Genomic DNA, 17,579 nt, shown 5'->3' on the forward strand with positions numbered 1-17,579 from the left:
GGTAAGAACTCTAAATGTAGTACAACCCAAGTTCTGTTTGATATTGGAAATGGGAGATTTATTTGAACCAGGTAGATTCAGGAATGTATTTTGATGGGGTAACATTTAGTGTGAATTTTGGAAGATAAGATTTTGATAGGACTAGGAGGAGAGAATAAGTGAGTAATGTCTCTTAATTTTGTGAGATGAGTAATCATTAAGATGGAGGTAACTCTTTGGAAATAAGAATACAGGAGAGTTCTGGAGGTTTGGGTTTTGTTGGAATACCAGGAAATTCAAGTAAAAATGTCCATCAGTTAGGAAGAACAGTCAAGAATGGTATGTAATGAAGAAGCAGCATTAAAGTGATACCTGAAGGTATAGAAGTAAACTGAGAAAGACTGTGGTAAGCAGAAAAGCAGGGGGAAGAAAGTTGAATATTAATGATAGTCTTAGTCTGCAAGCTAGAGTCCTTTAGCAGTGGAACAAAACATCAGCAAAGGGAAATTATTAAAAGATTTAAAACCATGAATTCTGAGGCCCCTTTCTGACCTCACAATAAAGAACAGTTGATCAAGGAGAAATTCCAAAGAATGACAGTTTTTTAATTTTGATAAACCTTTTCATGTAAATCTGAGTTTGTTTCAAGAACACAATTAATTTCACAGTGATATCTTTGCTCATTTCATACCACCTCTAAGTTACTCCTTATCTTTTAAAATGTGAGAAGACAGTTTAACACTCTAATGACTTAAGTGCATGCCACCCTGAAAGCATACATGATGATATTTTAGAAAGTTAATTTCTAAATAAAGTATTTTATTACACTCAGAACATATGTTGCAAAAGTTTGCAACATCTTTAATATTTTTCCTGTAATCCATTATAACAGCATATCTTCAAACCAGTGGATGTTATTAGAGAAATATCAGTTAGTCTGCCAATTTTGTGGGATAGGGTCCAGTACAGGAAATGAAGTTATATTTAATTTGAATAGATATGTGTACTGTTGACCCTTGAACAACATGGGAGTCAATCAGATTGGCTATACCAACCCTCTACACAGTCAACCCTCTACCCACAACTTACAGTTGGGGCATAATTTATAGTTGGCCCTCACATACAGTGTTCCTCTGTATCTGTGATTCAGCATCTGAGGATTCAGTCATCCTCAGATTGTGTAGTACTGTTCTATTTACTACTGAAAATAATATGAGAATAACGGGACCCATGCATTTCAAACCTGTATTGTTCAAGGATCAGCTTTATTCATCTTCAGTTGCTGAGTAAGCAAGGAGAGATAGGAAAGCCTTCTTCAGTGATCAGTGCAAAGAAATACAGGAAAATGATAGAATGGGAAAGACTAGAGATCTCTTCAAGAAAATCAGAGATACCAAGGGAACATTTCATGCAAAGATGGGCACAATAAATGACAAAAATGATATGGACCTCACAAAAGCAGAAGATACTAAGAAGAGGTGGCAAGAATACACAGAAGAACTATACAAAAAAGATCTTCATGACCCAGACAACCATGATGATGTGATCACTCACCTAGAACCAGATATCCTGGAGTGAGAAGTCAAGTAGGCTTTATGAAGCATCACTACAAACAAAGCAGATGGAGAGAATAGAATTCCAATAGAGCTATTTCACATCCTAAAGATGATGCTGTGAAAATGCTGCACTCAATATGCCAGCAAATTTGGAAATCTCATCAATGGCCACAGGACTGGAAAAAGTCAGTTTTCATTCCAATCCCACAGAAGGGCAATGCCAAAGAGTGTTCAAGTGAAGTGAAGTGAAGTCCCTCAGTCGTGTCTGACTCTTTGCGACCCCGTGGACTACATGTAGCCTACCAGGCTCCTCTGTCCATGGGATTTTCCAGGCAATAGTACTGGAGTGGATTGCCATTTCCTTCTCCAAGGGATCTTCCCGACCCAGGGATTGAACCCGGGTCTCCTGCATTGTAGACAGACGCTTAACCGTCTGAGCCACCAGGGAAGCTATGGCACAATTGCACTCATTTTACACACTAGCAAAGTAATACTCAAAATTCTCCAAGTAAGACTTCAATACTAAGTGAACTGTGAACTCCCAGATGTTCAAGCTGGATTTAGAAAAGGCAGAGGAACCAGAGATCAAATTGCCAACATCTGTTGGAGCATAGAAAAAGCATGAGAATTGCAGAAAAACATCTACTTCTGTCTCATTGACTACGCTAAAGCCTTTGACAGTGTGGATCACAACAAACTGTGGAAAACTGTTCAAGAGATGGGGATACTGGACCACCTTACCTGCCTCCTGAGAAATCTGTATGCCATTCAAGAAGCATCAGTTAGAACTGGACATGTAGCAACAGACTGGTTCCACAATGGGAAAGGAGTACATCAAAGGCTGTATATTGTCACCATGCTTTTTGAACTTATATGCAGAGTGCATCATGCAAAATGCCAGGTTGGATGAAGCATAAGCTGGAATAAAGATGGTGAGCGAAATATCAATAACCTCAGATATACAGATGATACCACCCTTACGAGAGAAAATGAAGAGAAACTAAGTGAAAGAGGAAAGTGATGAGGAAAGTGAAAAAACTCGCTTAAAATTCAACATTGAAAAAACCAAGATCATGACATCTGGTCCCATTGCTTCATGGCAAATAGATGGGGAACCAATGGAAACAGTGACAGACTTTATTTTCTTGGGCTCCAAATCACTGCAGATGGTGACTACAGCCATGAAATTAAAAGACACTTGCTCCTTGGAAGAAAAGCTATGACAAAACCAGATAGTATATTAAACAGCAGAGACATTGCTGACAAAGGTCCGTCTAGTCAAAGCTATGGTTTTTCCAGTAGTTATATGTGGATGTGAGAGTGGGACTATAAGAAGTATGAGTGCCAAAGAATTGATGCTTTTGAACTGTGATGTTGGAGAAGACTCTTGAGAGTCCCTTGAACAGCAAGGAGATCAATCAATCCTAAAGGAAATCAATCCTTAATATTCACTGGAAGGACTAATACTGAAGCTCCAATACTTTGGCCACCTGATTCTAAGAGCTGACTCATTAGAAAAGACCCTGTTGCTGGGAAAGATTGAAGGCAGGAGGAGAAGGGGACGACAGAGATGGTTGAATGGCATATCGACTCAATGGACATGAGTTTGAGCCAGCTCCAGGAGATGGTAAGGGACAGGGAGGCCTGGCATGCTGCAGTCCATGGGGTTGCAAAGAGTTGGGCATGACTGACTGACTGAACACAGCAAATTACCACAAGTTAGCAGTTTGAAACAATACCCATAAATTGCTTCACAGTTTCTGTGTCATGAGCCTGGGTCAGGTTATTTGGGTTCTTTGCTCACGTCTAAGAGACTAGAGTTGAGGTGTTGGCTAGTCTGCAGCTCAGAGTTCTCTTCCAAGCTCATGTAATTGTTGGCAGAATTCATTTTCTTGCAGCTTTTTTTTTTTTTTAATGGCTGAATAATGTTTTATTTTATTTTTAATTTTTATTTTTACTTTGTTTTACTTTACAATACTGTATTGCTTTTGCCATACATTGACATGAATCCGCCATGGGTGTACATGAGTTTAAAACTCATGTGATTTGTTTCTTCAAAGGAGTGTGTCTCTAACTTCAGGGAGGGCCTCAGTCCCTCTTTTAAAGGGCTCACCAGATTCTGTTGGGCCTACTAAGGATAATCTCTGTTGGTTAACTCAAAGTCAAATAATTATGTCTGTAGTATTATTATTTCCATGTCATATCAAGCTTACAGAAAAATCACAAAAATGTCCTATGAAGTGTTGTATAGCCTTCAGCAAGATTACCCAAATTTCAGTGTATACATGTGTTCCCTTCACCGGCCCTTCTACCATATGCATGCTCTCAATCTAGCACTTGCTTGCTTGCACCCTTTCTCTTTCACCTCCATTTTCTTATACACATACACACACAAACATATACATATACATAGCTTTTTGTAACCATTTGAGAGCAAGCTACAAATATATGTTCTTCTTAACAGTACATGCTCCCCTAAATACTTCAGTGTGTATTTCTTACAAACAAGGGCACTCTTTTATGACATGAAATTATAGTTATCAAAATCAGGAGTTTAATATTAATATAATACCATTATCTAACTTCCAGATCTTACTCAGTTTAGCCAGCTGTTCCAATAATATCTCATTTAGTAAAAGAAAATCAGAGTATTTGTTGGATTTTATCAGTCTATCTTTAGAGTTTTCTTTAGTCTGGCATGGTTGCTAAATATTTCATGATTGGCATTTTTAGTTCAGGCCAGTTCTTTTGTAGAATCTCTTTCATTTTGAATCTGACTAATGTTTCTCGTGATTGTTTCAGATTGTGCACTTTTGGCAGGAACTCCCAGATTTTTAGAAATTTTCTCAAGAATGCTTTTTAGGATCAGAAATCTTAATATTGTGGAGCTATCATCCAGTTCTAAAATGGAAATAATATTCCTCCAAATAAATATGCCTGAAAACAATTCACAGACCAGACTTTTTAGAAATTATAACTGACTGTTTCCTAACACAGAGCCACTCAGAAATTACCTTTCTAAAATAATCTAGATCATTCCTAATATTGCTAACTGGTAAATTACAAGTATTTCTCATCTGAAGGAATGTCTAAAAATTTGTTGAGAGGAATAAACTCTTGAATAGCATCAACCTTTCATCCAACAATCAAAAGGGGAAATCAATGAAAAAAAGAAGTATGGAAAGAGTAACAAGGAAACTTACATTACCATATGTAAAATAGATAGGCAAGGGGAATTTGCTGTATGGCTCAGGAAACTCAACCAGGGGCTCTGTATCAACCTAGAGGGGTGGGATGGGGAGGGAAACAGGAGGGAAGTTCAAAAGCGAGGGGATATATGTATACCTATGGCTGCTGATTCATGTGGAGGTTTGACAGAAAACAACAAAATTCTGTAAAGCATTGTACTTCAATTAAAATTTTTTTTAAAAAAGGACTTCTCAATCTTGGAAAAGAAGTAGATTGAGTAGTTTCATTATGAACTTTCTGAGCTCAAGTGTTTTATCAATAAACAAGGGGACTTTTCTGAGGAACACATGAGAATGCACACAAAGTCCTACATGTTGTTTGGTATACCATATATGTTCAATGAATGTTTATTTTTTCCCTATAGTCTTCCTCCGGCTAAACAGTACTGATATGAGAGCAAAACTTTGAATAATTCCTTGTTAAAATATAGTTAATTTTGTTTACTTAGATTTTAATTTTTGTGATGTAACAGATATATTGAAAAGGCTTCAACAAATGAAAGAATTAAGTGCAAATTAGAAGATAACTATGATTCAATATCTTATAGTAACTCTGCAGATGCTATACAAGCTAAAAACTTCAAAAGTGTTTGAAAAACAGAAGGTAGGAGAAGGAAAACAAACATGTGAGATTGTAGAGGAAGACCCATATGCCATTCAGATGATCTACTGGTGTCCAGAGAGCAGAATATTCTGTGTATCAGGAGTCTCTGCATATGTCATAATCTATAAGTTCAGCAGACATGAAATTACAACAGAAATAGTGGTAAGTCATTTAAAAATTAACTTTTACACTTCAAGTTATTAAAAGAAAACAATTATCATAGATTCTGACTAGTGCTTGGTATGGTTTTAAGCCATCAAGAGTACAGTATTTGGTCAGTTATCCAATTCATAGAATTTTAAATTGTTTTTGTTACTTACTATGTTAAATAATTTGGTTTAAAATGACAAAATCAGCTATCAAATTTAGTATTATTAAATAGGATAGACTATGCCTATAGGTTTTATATAGACAGTCATTGATTTATTTTATGTATAAATGTCAAATTAATGCAAGTTTTGTTCTATATCTTTATTAAATTTTTTAGGTTGTCCTTTTCTTCAGTTAACTGCCATAATGACTATCAACTGCAGTAAGATTACTTTGATCTTTTAAATAGCAGCATTTTTTATAGGGTGGAAATAATTATGGGGCTGCTTTACCTAATATTAATTTTTAAACATAATTAAATAGTTTAATTATTTGAAATAATGATGCTCTTAAGGGATAAGTTAAGTCTAAATAAAGGCACCTGTGTATAATGGGTCTTCTCTACCCACTCCATTTTATCAGAAAATAAAGATTTTCTATTAAAGGCCTAAATATAACTGCTTTTCCCTTAGGGAATAAAATTAAACATTGCTCTTAGAGTATAGTAGTTAAATCCTAGACATTGGAGTCAGATAAGCCTAGCTTTTAATTCTGGCTTTACCAGTGAATACCTGTATGACTAAACAAGTCACAAGACCCCATTAGTCAGTAGTATAGTCTGGGTACAGACTCAGCTTCATCACTCATATAATTTCCTGTGTAAATAAAATAGAAAAATAGGAAGTAGTGATAAACTAGAAATTGTAATGCCATCTTCATAGGGGTTTATGATAGTATGTTAAAGTCATTAGCAGAGTATCTAAGTGTAGTAAGCACTTGATAATTGTTATTGCCACCAGAGGATTTAAGTGTTAAGATAATTATGAAAATAATTCGGATAACATTTCTGTATTCACTATTCCATAATTTATTTTTTGTAAGCAATTGTTTTCAATGTCAAAAATGCTTATTTTTACAATGAAAGACAATGTTTGTGTTATAAAATTGAGTTTTTGAAGCATTGAATGTAGTCATAAAGTAATTTTTAAACATTCTTAACTTTAAAGAAAGGGTTTTTTATTCCAATTTAAATTATCATATTTTTTTCATTAAGCAATTCTGACCAAGCTAATGAAATTATATAAGAGCTAAACTAATAAAATATGGAATTTATTTTGGAAAATTATACTGAATTAATTCAAAGTCAAGATTGAATGATTTTTTTAAAGCTAAAAAGTTTTGTACAAATAACAATTTGTAAGTGTGTTGTGCGCATGTAAATACACATACACATCCAATTTAGTTTCTTTCATTGGACTAACCAGACCAGTTCCTCCTTTTATTTGATCATATGTGGAATTGTAATTTATACTTTACCTTAAGGAATATTTATTATATAGAAAATTTATCTCCACTGGCAGGTATTTTTCTTATAATTCTAAAGAATTAAACACATTTTACATTTTTTGTGAACACCATTGAATATTTTATGTAACTTACTATTGAATTCAGTTTAGGGTATCTCTACTATTAATTGAAATTGAACTAATCTGAATAATAATTACCAAAAAATGCCAGATATTTTAATATGATTATCATTATTATTATTATGACAACCTAGATGAAATCAAAACTTGATTTTTCTTTTTTTAAGTCTTTAGAGGTACGACTGCAGTATGATATTGAAGATATTATTACCCCAGAACCAGAAACAAGTCCTCCATTTCCAGATCTTTCATCCCAGCTTCCTTCAAGGAGTCTCTCTGGGAGCACTAACACTGTGGCTAGTGAAGGAGTAACAAAGGACAGTATCCCATGCCTCAGGTAAGTGTTGCTGCCAAATTTTAAAACAACTTTACATGTAATTGTATAATTCTTTGAAACTTGCCAAATGAAATATCCTCTTTTATTAAGTTGTTGTCAAGTGGTCTACAGTCCACCAAGAGGTACCTTGATCTTTTTTGGGACTATCTATGAAAAGAGCCCAGTATTTTTATTCTTCATTAATAATTAATACATTTCCTTCCCTGAAGGACCCTAAAGAAAACATAGCTTTGATAGAGAAGGCTACAGGTGGAGCAAATTTAGAGAGCAAGAACAGGAATTTAGGTTTTGAATATGTTGAACTCAAGTTGGGTTGTAGATTAATGGTCATAGTTCTTAATGTCATGCATTATGACTTACCCATATGTAACAAATATTGTGTAAGAAAATAATTAAATAATAAAAATAATTTAAAATACTACTATCAAAAGAGAAAAAGGAACTCATGAAGTCCAGTGAAGTTCTAGATCTGACTGACTGAAAAGCTACTTCAAGGAAAGTTTAAGAAATCACAAGTGACTTGGTGTATTTTGAGAAAGCTAGAAGATACCGTTTACCTGCATAATGTCCTCAGTGCATGGTATTGTATATTTCTGTAGGAAGATTATTGTTATGAATTCTGAAAATAAGCATGAGCATATGTATTCAAACTGTATATGATGCAATTATTTTTTCTGTTTTTCTAGTGTTAAAACACGACCAGTGCGGATGCCTCCGGGATATCAAGCAGAACTTGTTATTCAGTTGGTGTGGGTGGACGGTGAACCTCCACAGCAGATTACTAGCCTTGCTGTGAGCTCGGCATATGGAATGTAAGTAGTTAAACATTCTTTCTAATTTGTATAATTTATCTAATATGTTTGATACATTAAATGTTTCTTTTAAAATAATTAAGTCCTAAAAGTGGAAAGAAACCCTTGCCTGGATTTTTATTAGGTTGAAAATTGTATAAGAAAATAGTAATTTAAACATAAATTGTGGTTAAATGTTCTTTCTTAATGTCAGACTTGTAATAGTAATGTCAAACTTTTAGTGTTGGGAGGCTGCTTAGATATTATCACACTCATACATTTTTATTTGTTTTCTGTTTTCTATCCTTTCACTCTTCCTGTTTCATTTTGGATACTTTCTTCTGACTTATCTTTAAAAGTTCACCAGTTCTTCAGTGGTATCTAAGCTAATGGTAGATTCACCCATGGAGTTGAATTTCAGTTCTTTTTTAGCTCTAGACCTTCCACTTGGTTCTTTTTAAAGTTTTCTGTTATCTTCCTAAATTATCACTCTTCTGTTTCCTTGAACATGTTGAATATAGTTACTTTAAATATGTGTTTGACAGGGGGTGCTCTGTAATACTATAGAGGGGCAGGATGGGGTTAGAGAGTGGGAGGAGGTTCGGGGGGAGGAGACATACGTATACTTATGGCTGATTCAAGTTGTTGTACGGCAGAAGCCAATACAACATGGTGAAGCAATTATCCTCCAATTTAAAATTAAAAAATGCATTTGATAACTAGCTTATTATTTGTCTTGGGTTTGGGTCACATTATATTGTCATATATAACTTAGGTTTGCCTTTTGGTTTTGTTTTGTTTTATTGAACATTATATACCACTATATACAACTATTATAGAGATAATTTGAGGTTCTAAATGAAGTTTTCATCCTCCAGAAAGTATTATTTATTTCTCTGACTAAGCTAATAGACAGTATAGAAAGCTCAGACAGGATAATCCAATCAGACATCCTATCTTTGAAAGTTGGATTGTATTCCCTTTAAGCACTAATTTAGTTCTAATTAATTCTTATTCCTAGTTTGTACTCTTCATAAACATTGTATCAAATTCCACTCCCATCAGCAGTGTTTGAGGATACCTGATCCCCTACAACCTTTCTAACAGCAGTGTATAACCAAACGTCATTCTGTTAAGTAAAAGGAAGTTTATTATTATAATATTAGCACTTTCCTTGTATCTTAAATGAAACCGAACAACTTTTTTTCTCTAGTGACATTTCTGTGTATATTCTTTGTCCATTTTTTTTTACAGTTATTTTTTTATAGATTTGTGAAAAATGTTTATGTAGTAAAGAAGTTAGCTTTCTCTGTGAAGAAACCTACAGATATTTTCCTTGGTTTTGTTTATGATTTTGATTAGGATTTTTATTTCAAGCAAAAATTTAAAAAATATTGAAGTAATTCTGTTTTTCTTTTCTGGCTCTGGATTTTGTGTCATACTTAGAAAAGCCTTTCTCACTTCAAGATCATGAGGCATACTGTCTTATATATTTATTGCTTTAATATATTTAAGTCTTTATCCAGAGTTTATTTTGGTATGAGACATGAAATAGGAATTACACTTTATTTCTTACCTGATGACTAAGAGTTATGCCAATACCACTTACTGAATATTTCATCTTTCCCTTCTAAATTTGGGATCATCTTTTTTCAAATTAACACATTTACATACATATATACACACATGCATTGGGCTTTCCAAGTGGTGATAGTGGTAAAGAACCCTCCTGACAATGCAGAAGACAAAAGAGACCCAGGTTCAATTTCTGGGTTGGGAAGATCCCCGGGAGAAGGGCATGGCAACCCACTCCAATATTCTTGCCTGAAGAATCCCATGGACGGAGGAGCTTGACAGGCTACAATCCATATGGTCGCAGAGTCAGACACAATTGAAACGACTTAGCACACATGCATATATATAGCTCTGTTTATATATACCCAGTCTGCCCCTAAACTAAGTCTCATGAGCTCCAAGAGAACTTGAAGCCAGCTGAAAGGTCAATGACCTGAAAACAATCCTGTGTTCTTAGAGGTTGGGGGGGTGTGTAAAAGATGTATGTGAATATAGATATCGGGAGTTTGCTCTTGACTGAAAAATCCTTTGATAGGAAAGCTGGCAGGAACAGCCTAGGGATTAGGGGAGGAAAGAAAGGTAGTGTGGGACAGCTATAATGCTATTTGTTTGATATGGCCAGCTTATCCTCTAACCCACATGGTTACTACGGAAGATAGCTGAGCTCAAACCATTTTCAGGCTTCCCTATTTGAGAGATTGACCTGCAAAGCAAGGGGATGCTAAAATTAAGAGCTATCAAGGTATATTGCTAGGTTCAGGCCAGTTGTTGAAAGCTGTAGAATAAATAAGTCAGAGAGCATGTTTCCCTTGTTCAGTAACTGGGGGTGGGGGTGACAGTCACTCCAAAGCCTCTAAAGAGCCTATAATTGTATGTGAAACTTGGACACCTGCCTCATGAACACTCAACTGCCAAAACACTTCAGGCATCCATGTACATTCCACCAAAGTTTTAAGAAATAAGTAACAACAGTATTTATTTTCTTTCTGAAAACTTGTGAAAGAAAAAGTGCCATACATCTCATCTTATGTGGCCAACATAATGACGTCAAAACTTGAAAAGGGATTGGATCAAGATGGCAGAGTAGAAGGGTTAGAGCTCACCTCACCCCCACAGACAACTCAAAAATTTACCTATGTGTGGAACAAGTCTCATGGAACTGGAGACTGACCAAAGTAGTCCTATACAACAAAGGTACAAGAAAGATTTCCATGTAACTAGGTAGGATGGAAAAAAGTCAAAGGGTTGGCACCTCCACCTTGGGCTCTGAAAGGATGAAAAGGTCTGCATGCATAGATACATCCCTTGGGGAGTGAGCAGGTCAAGCCACAGACTAGAAATCCCAGTCTTGGAGCCCTACATAAAGGAAACAAACCCTCGTGGCTGCAAGGAGACTGGCTGCCAAAGCTAAATCAAGAAGATACATAATTTGAACAGACTGATCACCAGAAGTGAAGTAGAATCTCTAGTAATAATAATAAAAACAACTCCATGCAGAAGAAGTTCAGGACAGGATGGCTTTAATAGGGAATTCTAGCAAAATTACAAAGAAGAACTTGTTCCTGTCCTTCTCAAACTGTTCTAAAAAACTGAAGAGGAGGGAATGCTCCCAAATTCATTCTGTGAAGCCACCATCACCCCAATACCAAAACCAGCCAAAAACACTACTAAACTAGAAAATAAGAGGCCAATCTTTTTGATGAATATAGGTGCAAAAATCCTCGACAAACTGTTAGCATACCAAATCCAACAATACATAAAAAGGATCAAGCACCGTGATCAAGTTGAATTCATTCCAGAGTCATAGGATGGTTCAATATATACAACTCAATCTGTACAATACAGCACATTAACAAAAGGAAAGACAAAACCCACATGATCATCTCTATACAGAAAAAGCATTTGATAAACTTCAATATTCATCTATGATAAAAACTCTCAAAGTGATATAGAGGGAATATATGTCAACGACATAAAGCCCATTTATGACAAACCCATAGCCAGCATAATACTTAATGCTGAAAAAGCCTTCCCACTACAGGAAGAAGACAAGGTTACCCACTCTCACCACTTCTATTCAACATAGTATTGGAAGTCCTAGCCACGGCAATTAGATGAGAAAGAAAAGGAATCCAGATTGAAAGGGGAGAGTCAAAACTGTCACTATTTGCACCTGATATGATACTCTATGTAAAATATACACCCCCAAACTATTAGAACAAATGTATTCAGCAGGGTCATAGGATACAAGATTAATATACAGAAATTTGTTGCATTTGTATATACTAATAATGAAATATCAGAGAAAGTAAAAAATCCCATTTAAAATTGCATTAAAAAATAAAATACCTAAGGACTAAACATAACCGACGAGGTGAAATACCTAGATGCTGAAAGTATAAAACATTGAGAGAGAAAACTGAAGATGATTCAGAGAAACAGAAAGATATGCTATGCTCTTGGATTGGAAGAATTAATATTATTAAACTGGTCATACTGCCCAGAGTCTACAGATTTAATGTCATCCCTATCAAAATATCTATGATATTCTTCAAAGAACTAAGATAAATAATCCTAAGATTTGTATGGAACCAGAAGAGACCCATAATTGCCAAAGCAATCCTGAGGGGGGGCGGAAATCAAAGCATAATGCTTCTGGTTTCTATTCTATACTATAAAGCTACTGTGATCAACACAGTGTTGTATTAATTCAAAAAAAGACATATAGAATAATGGAACACAATAGAGAGCTCAGAAATAAACCCATGCATTTGTGGTCAATTAATCTATGACAAAGGAGGCAAGAATATACAAGAGAAAAGACAGTTTCTTCAACAAGTGGTGTTGGGAAAGCTGAATAGCTGCGTGTAAAACAATGAAATTAAAATAAATTTATATTTAAAAAAATAAATAAAATAGAACCATAAAAAAATTCCTTCACACCACATACAAAAATAAATGTAACAAGTTTAAAATACCTAAATGTTAGTTTATGACACCATTAAATTCCTAGAAGTGAACATAGGCAAAACTTTCTTTGACATAAATTGTAGCAATGTTTTCTTTGTTTAGTTTCCCAGGGCAAAAGCAACCAAAGCAAATGTAAAAGCTTTAAAAGCATAGGAAAAAGAACCATCAAAATAATGAAAGAAAGCCTATGGAATGGGAGAAAATATTTGCATACTATGCCTCTGACAAAGGGTTAATATCCAAAATGTACAAACAGCTCATAAACTCAAAAAAAAAAAAAACAAACCCCAAAGAATCCAATTTATAAAGATGGGAAGATCTAAAAAGACATTTTTCTAAAGACATACAGATAGCTAACAGGCATATGAAAAGATGCTCAACACTGTTGATCTTCAGAGAAATGCAAATTAAAACCACAATGAGGTAGCACCTCATCCTAGTCAGAATGCCTTTCTTCAAAAAATCCACAAACTGGTGTTGGAGGGGATGTGGAGAAAAGAGAATCCTTTTACACTATTGGTGAGAATGTAAATTGGCGCTGTTGCTATTGAGAGTTGTATGGAGGTTTCTTAGAAAACTAAAAGTAGAACTACCATATGATCCAGCAACTCCAGTCCTGGGGATGTATGCAGAAACAGTGAAAACTCTACTTTGTAAAGATACTTGCACACCAGTGTTGATAGCAACACTGTTTACAATAGCCAAGACATGGAAGCAACTCAAATGCCTGTCAGTAGATGACTGACTTGAGAAGATGTGGTACAGATATACCATGGGATATTACTCAGCCATAAAAAAGAATGAAATATTGCCATTTGCAGCAATATGGATGGGCCTAGAGAATATTGTGCTTAGTGAAATAAGTTAGAGAAAGACAAATATATATGATACCCCTAATATTCTGGAATCTTAAAAAAAACAAAAAAACAAATTAATCTATATACAAAAAAGACTCACAACAATAGAAAAAAAATGTATGGTTGCCAAAGGGTAGTGGGAAGAGGGAGGATCAAATTAGGAGAATGGGATTAAAAAACCCAACTACTATACATAAAATAGATAAGGATCAAGGTTCTTGCTGTATACCACTTGGAATTATATACAGTATCTTATAACTTATAATGGAATATAATCTGCTGCTGCTGCTGCTGCTAAGTCGCTTCAGTCATGTCCGACTCTGTGCGACCCCGTAGACGGCAGCCCACCAGGCTCCCCTGTCCCTGGGATTCTCCAGGCAAGAACACTGGAGTGGGTTGCCATTTCCTTCTCCAATGCATGAAAGTGAAAAGTGAAAGTGAAGTCGCTCAGTCGTGTCTGACCCTTAGCGACCCCATGGACTTCAGCCTACCAGGCTCCTCTGTCCATGGGTATTTCCAGGCAAGAGTACTGGAGTGGGGTGCCATTGCCTTCTCTGGGAATATAATCGGCGAAAACCCAAATCACCATGCTGAAACTAATACAATATTGTAAAGTGACTATACTTGAACTTAAAAATGTTAAAACTTACAAAATAAAAACTTAAAGGGCATTAAGTGAAAATTATAAGTCCATATATGCATGATATGGCATGGCATCCAGTCTCATCAGTTCAGTTGCTCAGTCGTGTCCGACTCTTTGCGACCCTATGAACCACAGTACGCCAGACCTCCCTGTCCATCACCAACTCCGAGAGTCCACCCAAACCCATGTCCATTGAGTCGGTGATGCCATCCAACCATCTCATCCTCTGTCATCCCCTTCTCCTCCTGCCCTCAATCTTTCCCAGCATCAGGGTATTTTCAAATGAGTCAACTCTCCACATCACGTGACCAAAGTATTGGAGTTTCAGCTTCAACATTAGTCCCTCCAATGAACTCAGGACTGATCTCCTTTAGGATGGAATGGTTGGATCTCCTTGCAGTCCAAGGGACTCTCAAGAGTCTTCTCCAACACCACAGTTCAAAAGCATCAATTCTTCGGCCCTCAACTTTCTTTATAGTCCAACTCACATCCATACATGACCACTGGAAAAACCACAGCCTTGACGAGATAGACTTTTGTTGGCAAAGTAATGTCTCTGCTTTTTAATATGCTGTCTAGGTTGGTCATAACTTTCCTTCCAAGGAGTAAGTGTCTTTTAATTTCATGGCTGCAGTCACCATCTGCAATGATTTTGGAGCCCCCCAAAATAAAGTCTGACACTGTTTCCCCATCTATTTACCATGAAGTGATGGTACCGGATGCCATGATCTTAGTTTTCTGAATGTTGAGATTTAAGCCAACTTTTTCAATCTCCTCTTTCACTGTCATCAAGAGGCTTTTTAGTTCCTCTTCACTTTCTGCCATAAGGGTGGTGTCATCTGCATATCTGAGGTTATTGATATTTCTCCTAGCAATCTTGATTCCAGCTTGTGCTTCTTCCAGCCCAGCATTTCTCATGATGTACTCTGCATAGAAGTTAAATAAGCAGGGTGACAATATACAGCCTTGACGTACTCCTTTTCCTATTTGGAACCAGTCTGTTGTTCCATGTCCAGTTCTAACTGTTACTTTCTGACCTGCATAGAGGTTTCTCAAGAGGCAGGTCAGGTGGTCTGGTAGTCCCATCTCTTGAGGAATTGTCCACAGTTTATTGTGATCCACACAGTCAAAGGCTTTGGCATAATCAACAAAGCAGAAATAGATGTTTTTCTGGAACTCTCTTTTTCCATGATCCAGCAGATGTTGGCAATTTGACCTCTGGTTCCTCTGCCTTTTCTAAATCCAGCTTGAGCATCTGGAAGTTCACAGTTCACATACTGTTGAAGCCTGGCTTGGAGAATTTTGAGCATTACTTGACTAGCATGTGAGATGAGTACAATTGTGCAGTAGTCTGAGCATTCTTTTGCATTACCTTTTTTTGGGATTGGAATGAAAACTGACGTTTTCCAGTCCTGTGGCCACTGCTGAGTTTCCCAAATTTGCTGGCATATTGAGTGCAGCAGTTTTACAGCATCATCTTTTAGAATTTGAAATAGCTCAACTGGAATTCTGTCACCTCCACTAGCTTTGTTCATAGTGATGCTTCCTAAAGCCCACCTGACTTCACATTCTGGGATGTCTAGCTCTAGGTGTGTGAGAATGATCACACATTCATGATTATCTGGGTCGTGAAGATCTCTTTTGTACAGTCTTCTGTGTATTCTTGCCACCTCTTTTAATATCTTCTGCCTGTGTTAGGTCCATACTATTTCTGTCATATATTGTTCCCATCAAGAGATCTGTAGTCTTTCCCATTCTATTGTTTTCCTCTATTTCTTTTCATTGATCACTGAGGAAGGCCTTCCTATCTCTCCTTGCTGTTCTTGGAACTCTGCATTCAAATGGGTATATCTTTCCTTTTCTCCTTTGCCTTTATCTTCTCTTCTCAGCTATTTGTCAGGCCTCCTCAGACAACCATTTTGCCTTTTTTGTATTTCTTTTTCTTGGGGATGGTCTTGATTACTGCCTCCTCTACAATGTCATGAACCTCCATCCACAGTTCAGGGACTCTGTCTATCAGATCTAATCCCTTAAATCTATTTGTCACTTTCACTGAATAACTGTAAGGGATTTGATTAGGTCACACCCGAATGGTCTAGTGGTTTTTCCTACTTTCTTCAGTTTAAGTCTGAATTTTGCAATTAGGAATTCATGATCTGAGCACAGTCGGCTCCTGGTCTTGTTTTTGCTGACTGTATAGAGCTTCTCCATCTTTGGTTGCAAAGAATATAATCCGTCTGATTTCGATGTTGACTATCTGGTGATGTTCATGTGCAGAGTCTTCTTTTGTGTTGTTGGAAGATGGTGTTTGCTATGACCAGTGCATTCTCTTAGCAAAACTCTGTTAGCCTTTGCCCTACTTCATTTTGGACTCCAGGGTCAAACTTGCCTGTTACTCTACGTATTTCTTGACTTCCTACTTTTGCATTTCAGTCCCCGATAATGAAAAGGACATCTTTTTGGGGTGTTAGTTCTAGAAGGTCTAGAACTAGACCTAGAACGGTTCATAGAACCATTCAACTTCAGCCTCTTCAGCATTACTGGTTGGGGCATACACTTGGATTACTGTGTTATTGAATGAATGGAAAGGAATGGGTTGGAAAGGAACAGAGATCTTTCTAGTAGAAAGGTCTGACAAAATGTGGTCCACTGGAGAAGGGGATGGCAAACCACTTCAGTATTTTTGCCTTGAAAACCCCATGAAAAGTATGAAAAGGCAAAAAAGATAGGACACTGAAAGATGAACTCCCCAGGTTGGTAGGTGCCTCATATGCTGCTAGAGATGAGTGGAGAAATAACTCCAGAAAGAATGAAGAGACAGAGCCAAAGGAAAAACAGTGCCCAGTTGTTGATGTGACTGGTGATGGAAATAAAGTCCAATGGTGTAAAAAACAATACTGTATAGGAATCTGGAATGTTAGATCCATGAATCAAGGTAAATTGGAAGTGGTCAAACAGGAGATGCAAAAGTGAACATCAACATTTTAGGAATCAGTGATTTTAAATGGACTGGAATGGACAAATTTAACTCAGATGACCCTTATATCTACTACTGTGAGCAAGAATCCCTTAGAAGAAATGGAGTAGCCCTCATAGTCAACAAGTGTCCGAAATTCAGTTCTTGGGTGAAGTCTCAAAAATGACAGAATGATCTCTGTTCAGTTCCAAGGCAATAGAATGTTCAGTTCTCAGCCATAAAAAGGAACACATTTGAGGTAGATGAACCTAGAGCCTATTATACAGAGTGAAGTAAGTCAGAAAGAGAAAAACAACTGTATACTAA

General features: G+C 36.4%; 1 protein-coding gene across 2 annotated transcripts in view; it reads left to right on the forward strand.

Moving 5' to 3' along the window:
* Positions 1 to 17,579, forward strand: part of STXBP5L (syntaxin binding protein 5L) — a 323,261-nt gene that overhangs the window by 196,584 nt on the left and 109,098 nt on the right. For both annotated transcript variants that reach the window (XM_068974295.1, XM_068974303.1), the window contains exons 15-17: positions 5,332 to 5,549; positions 7,291 to 7,460; positions 8,147 to 8,272. In XM_068974295.1, coding sequence (XP_068830396.1) covers positions 5,332 to 5,549; positions 7,291 to 7,460; positions 8,147 to 8,272 — 514 coding nt within the window. The remainder of the gene's footprint in view (positions 1 to 5,331; positions 5,550 to 7,290; positions 7,461 to 8,146; positions 8,273 to 17,579) is intronic.

This window comes from Capricornis sumatraensis, chromosome 1 (genome assembly GCF_032405125.1).
Source record: "Capricornis sumatraensis isolate serow.1 chromosome 1, serow.2, whole genome shotgun sequence".
In the NCBI taxonomy this organism is placed as follows: Eukaryota; Metazoa; Chordata; class Mammalia; order Artiodactyla; family Bovidae; genus Capricornis; species Capricornis sumatraensis.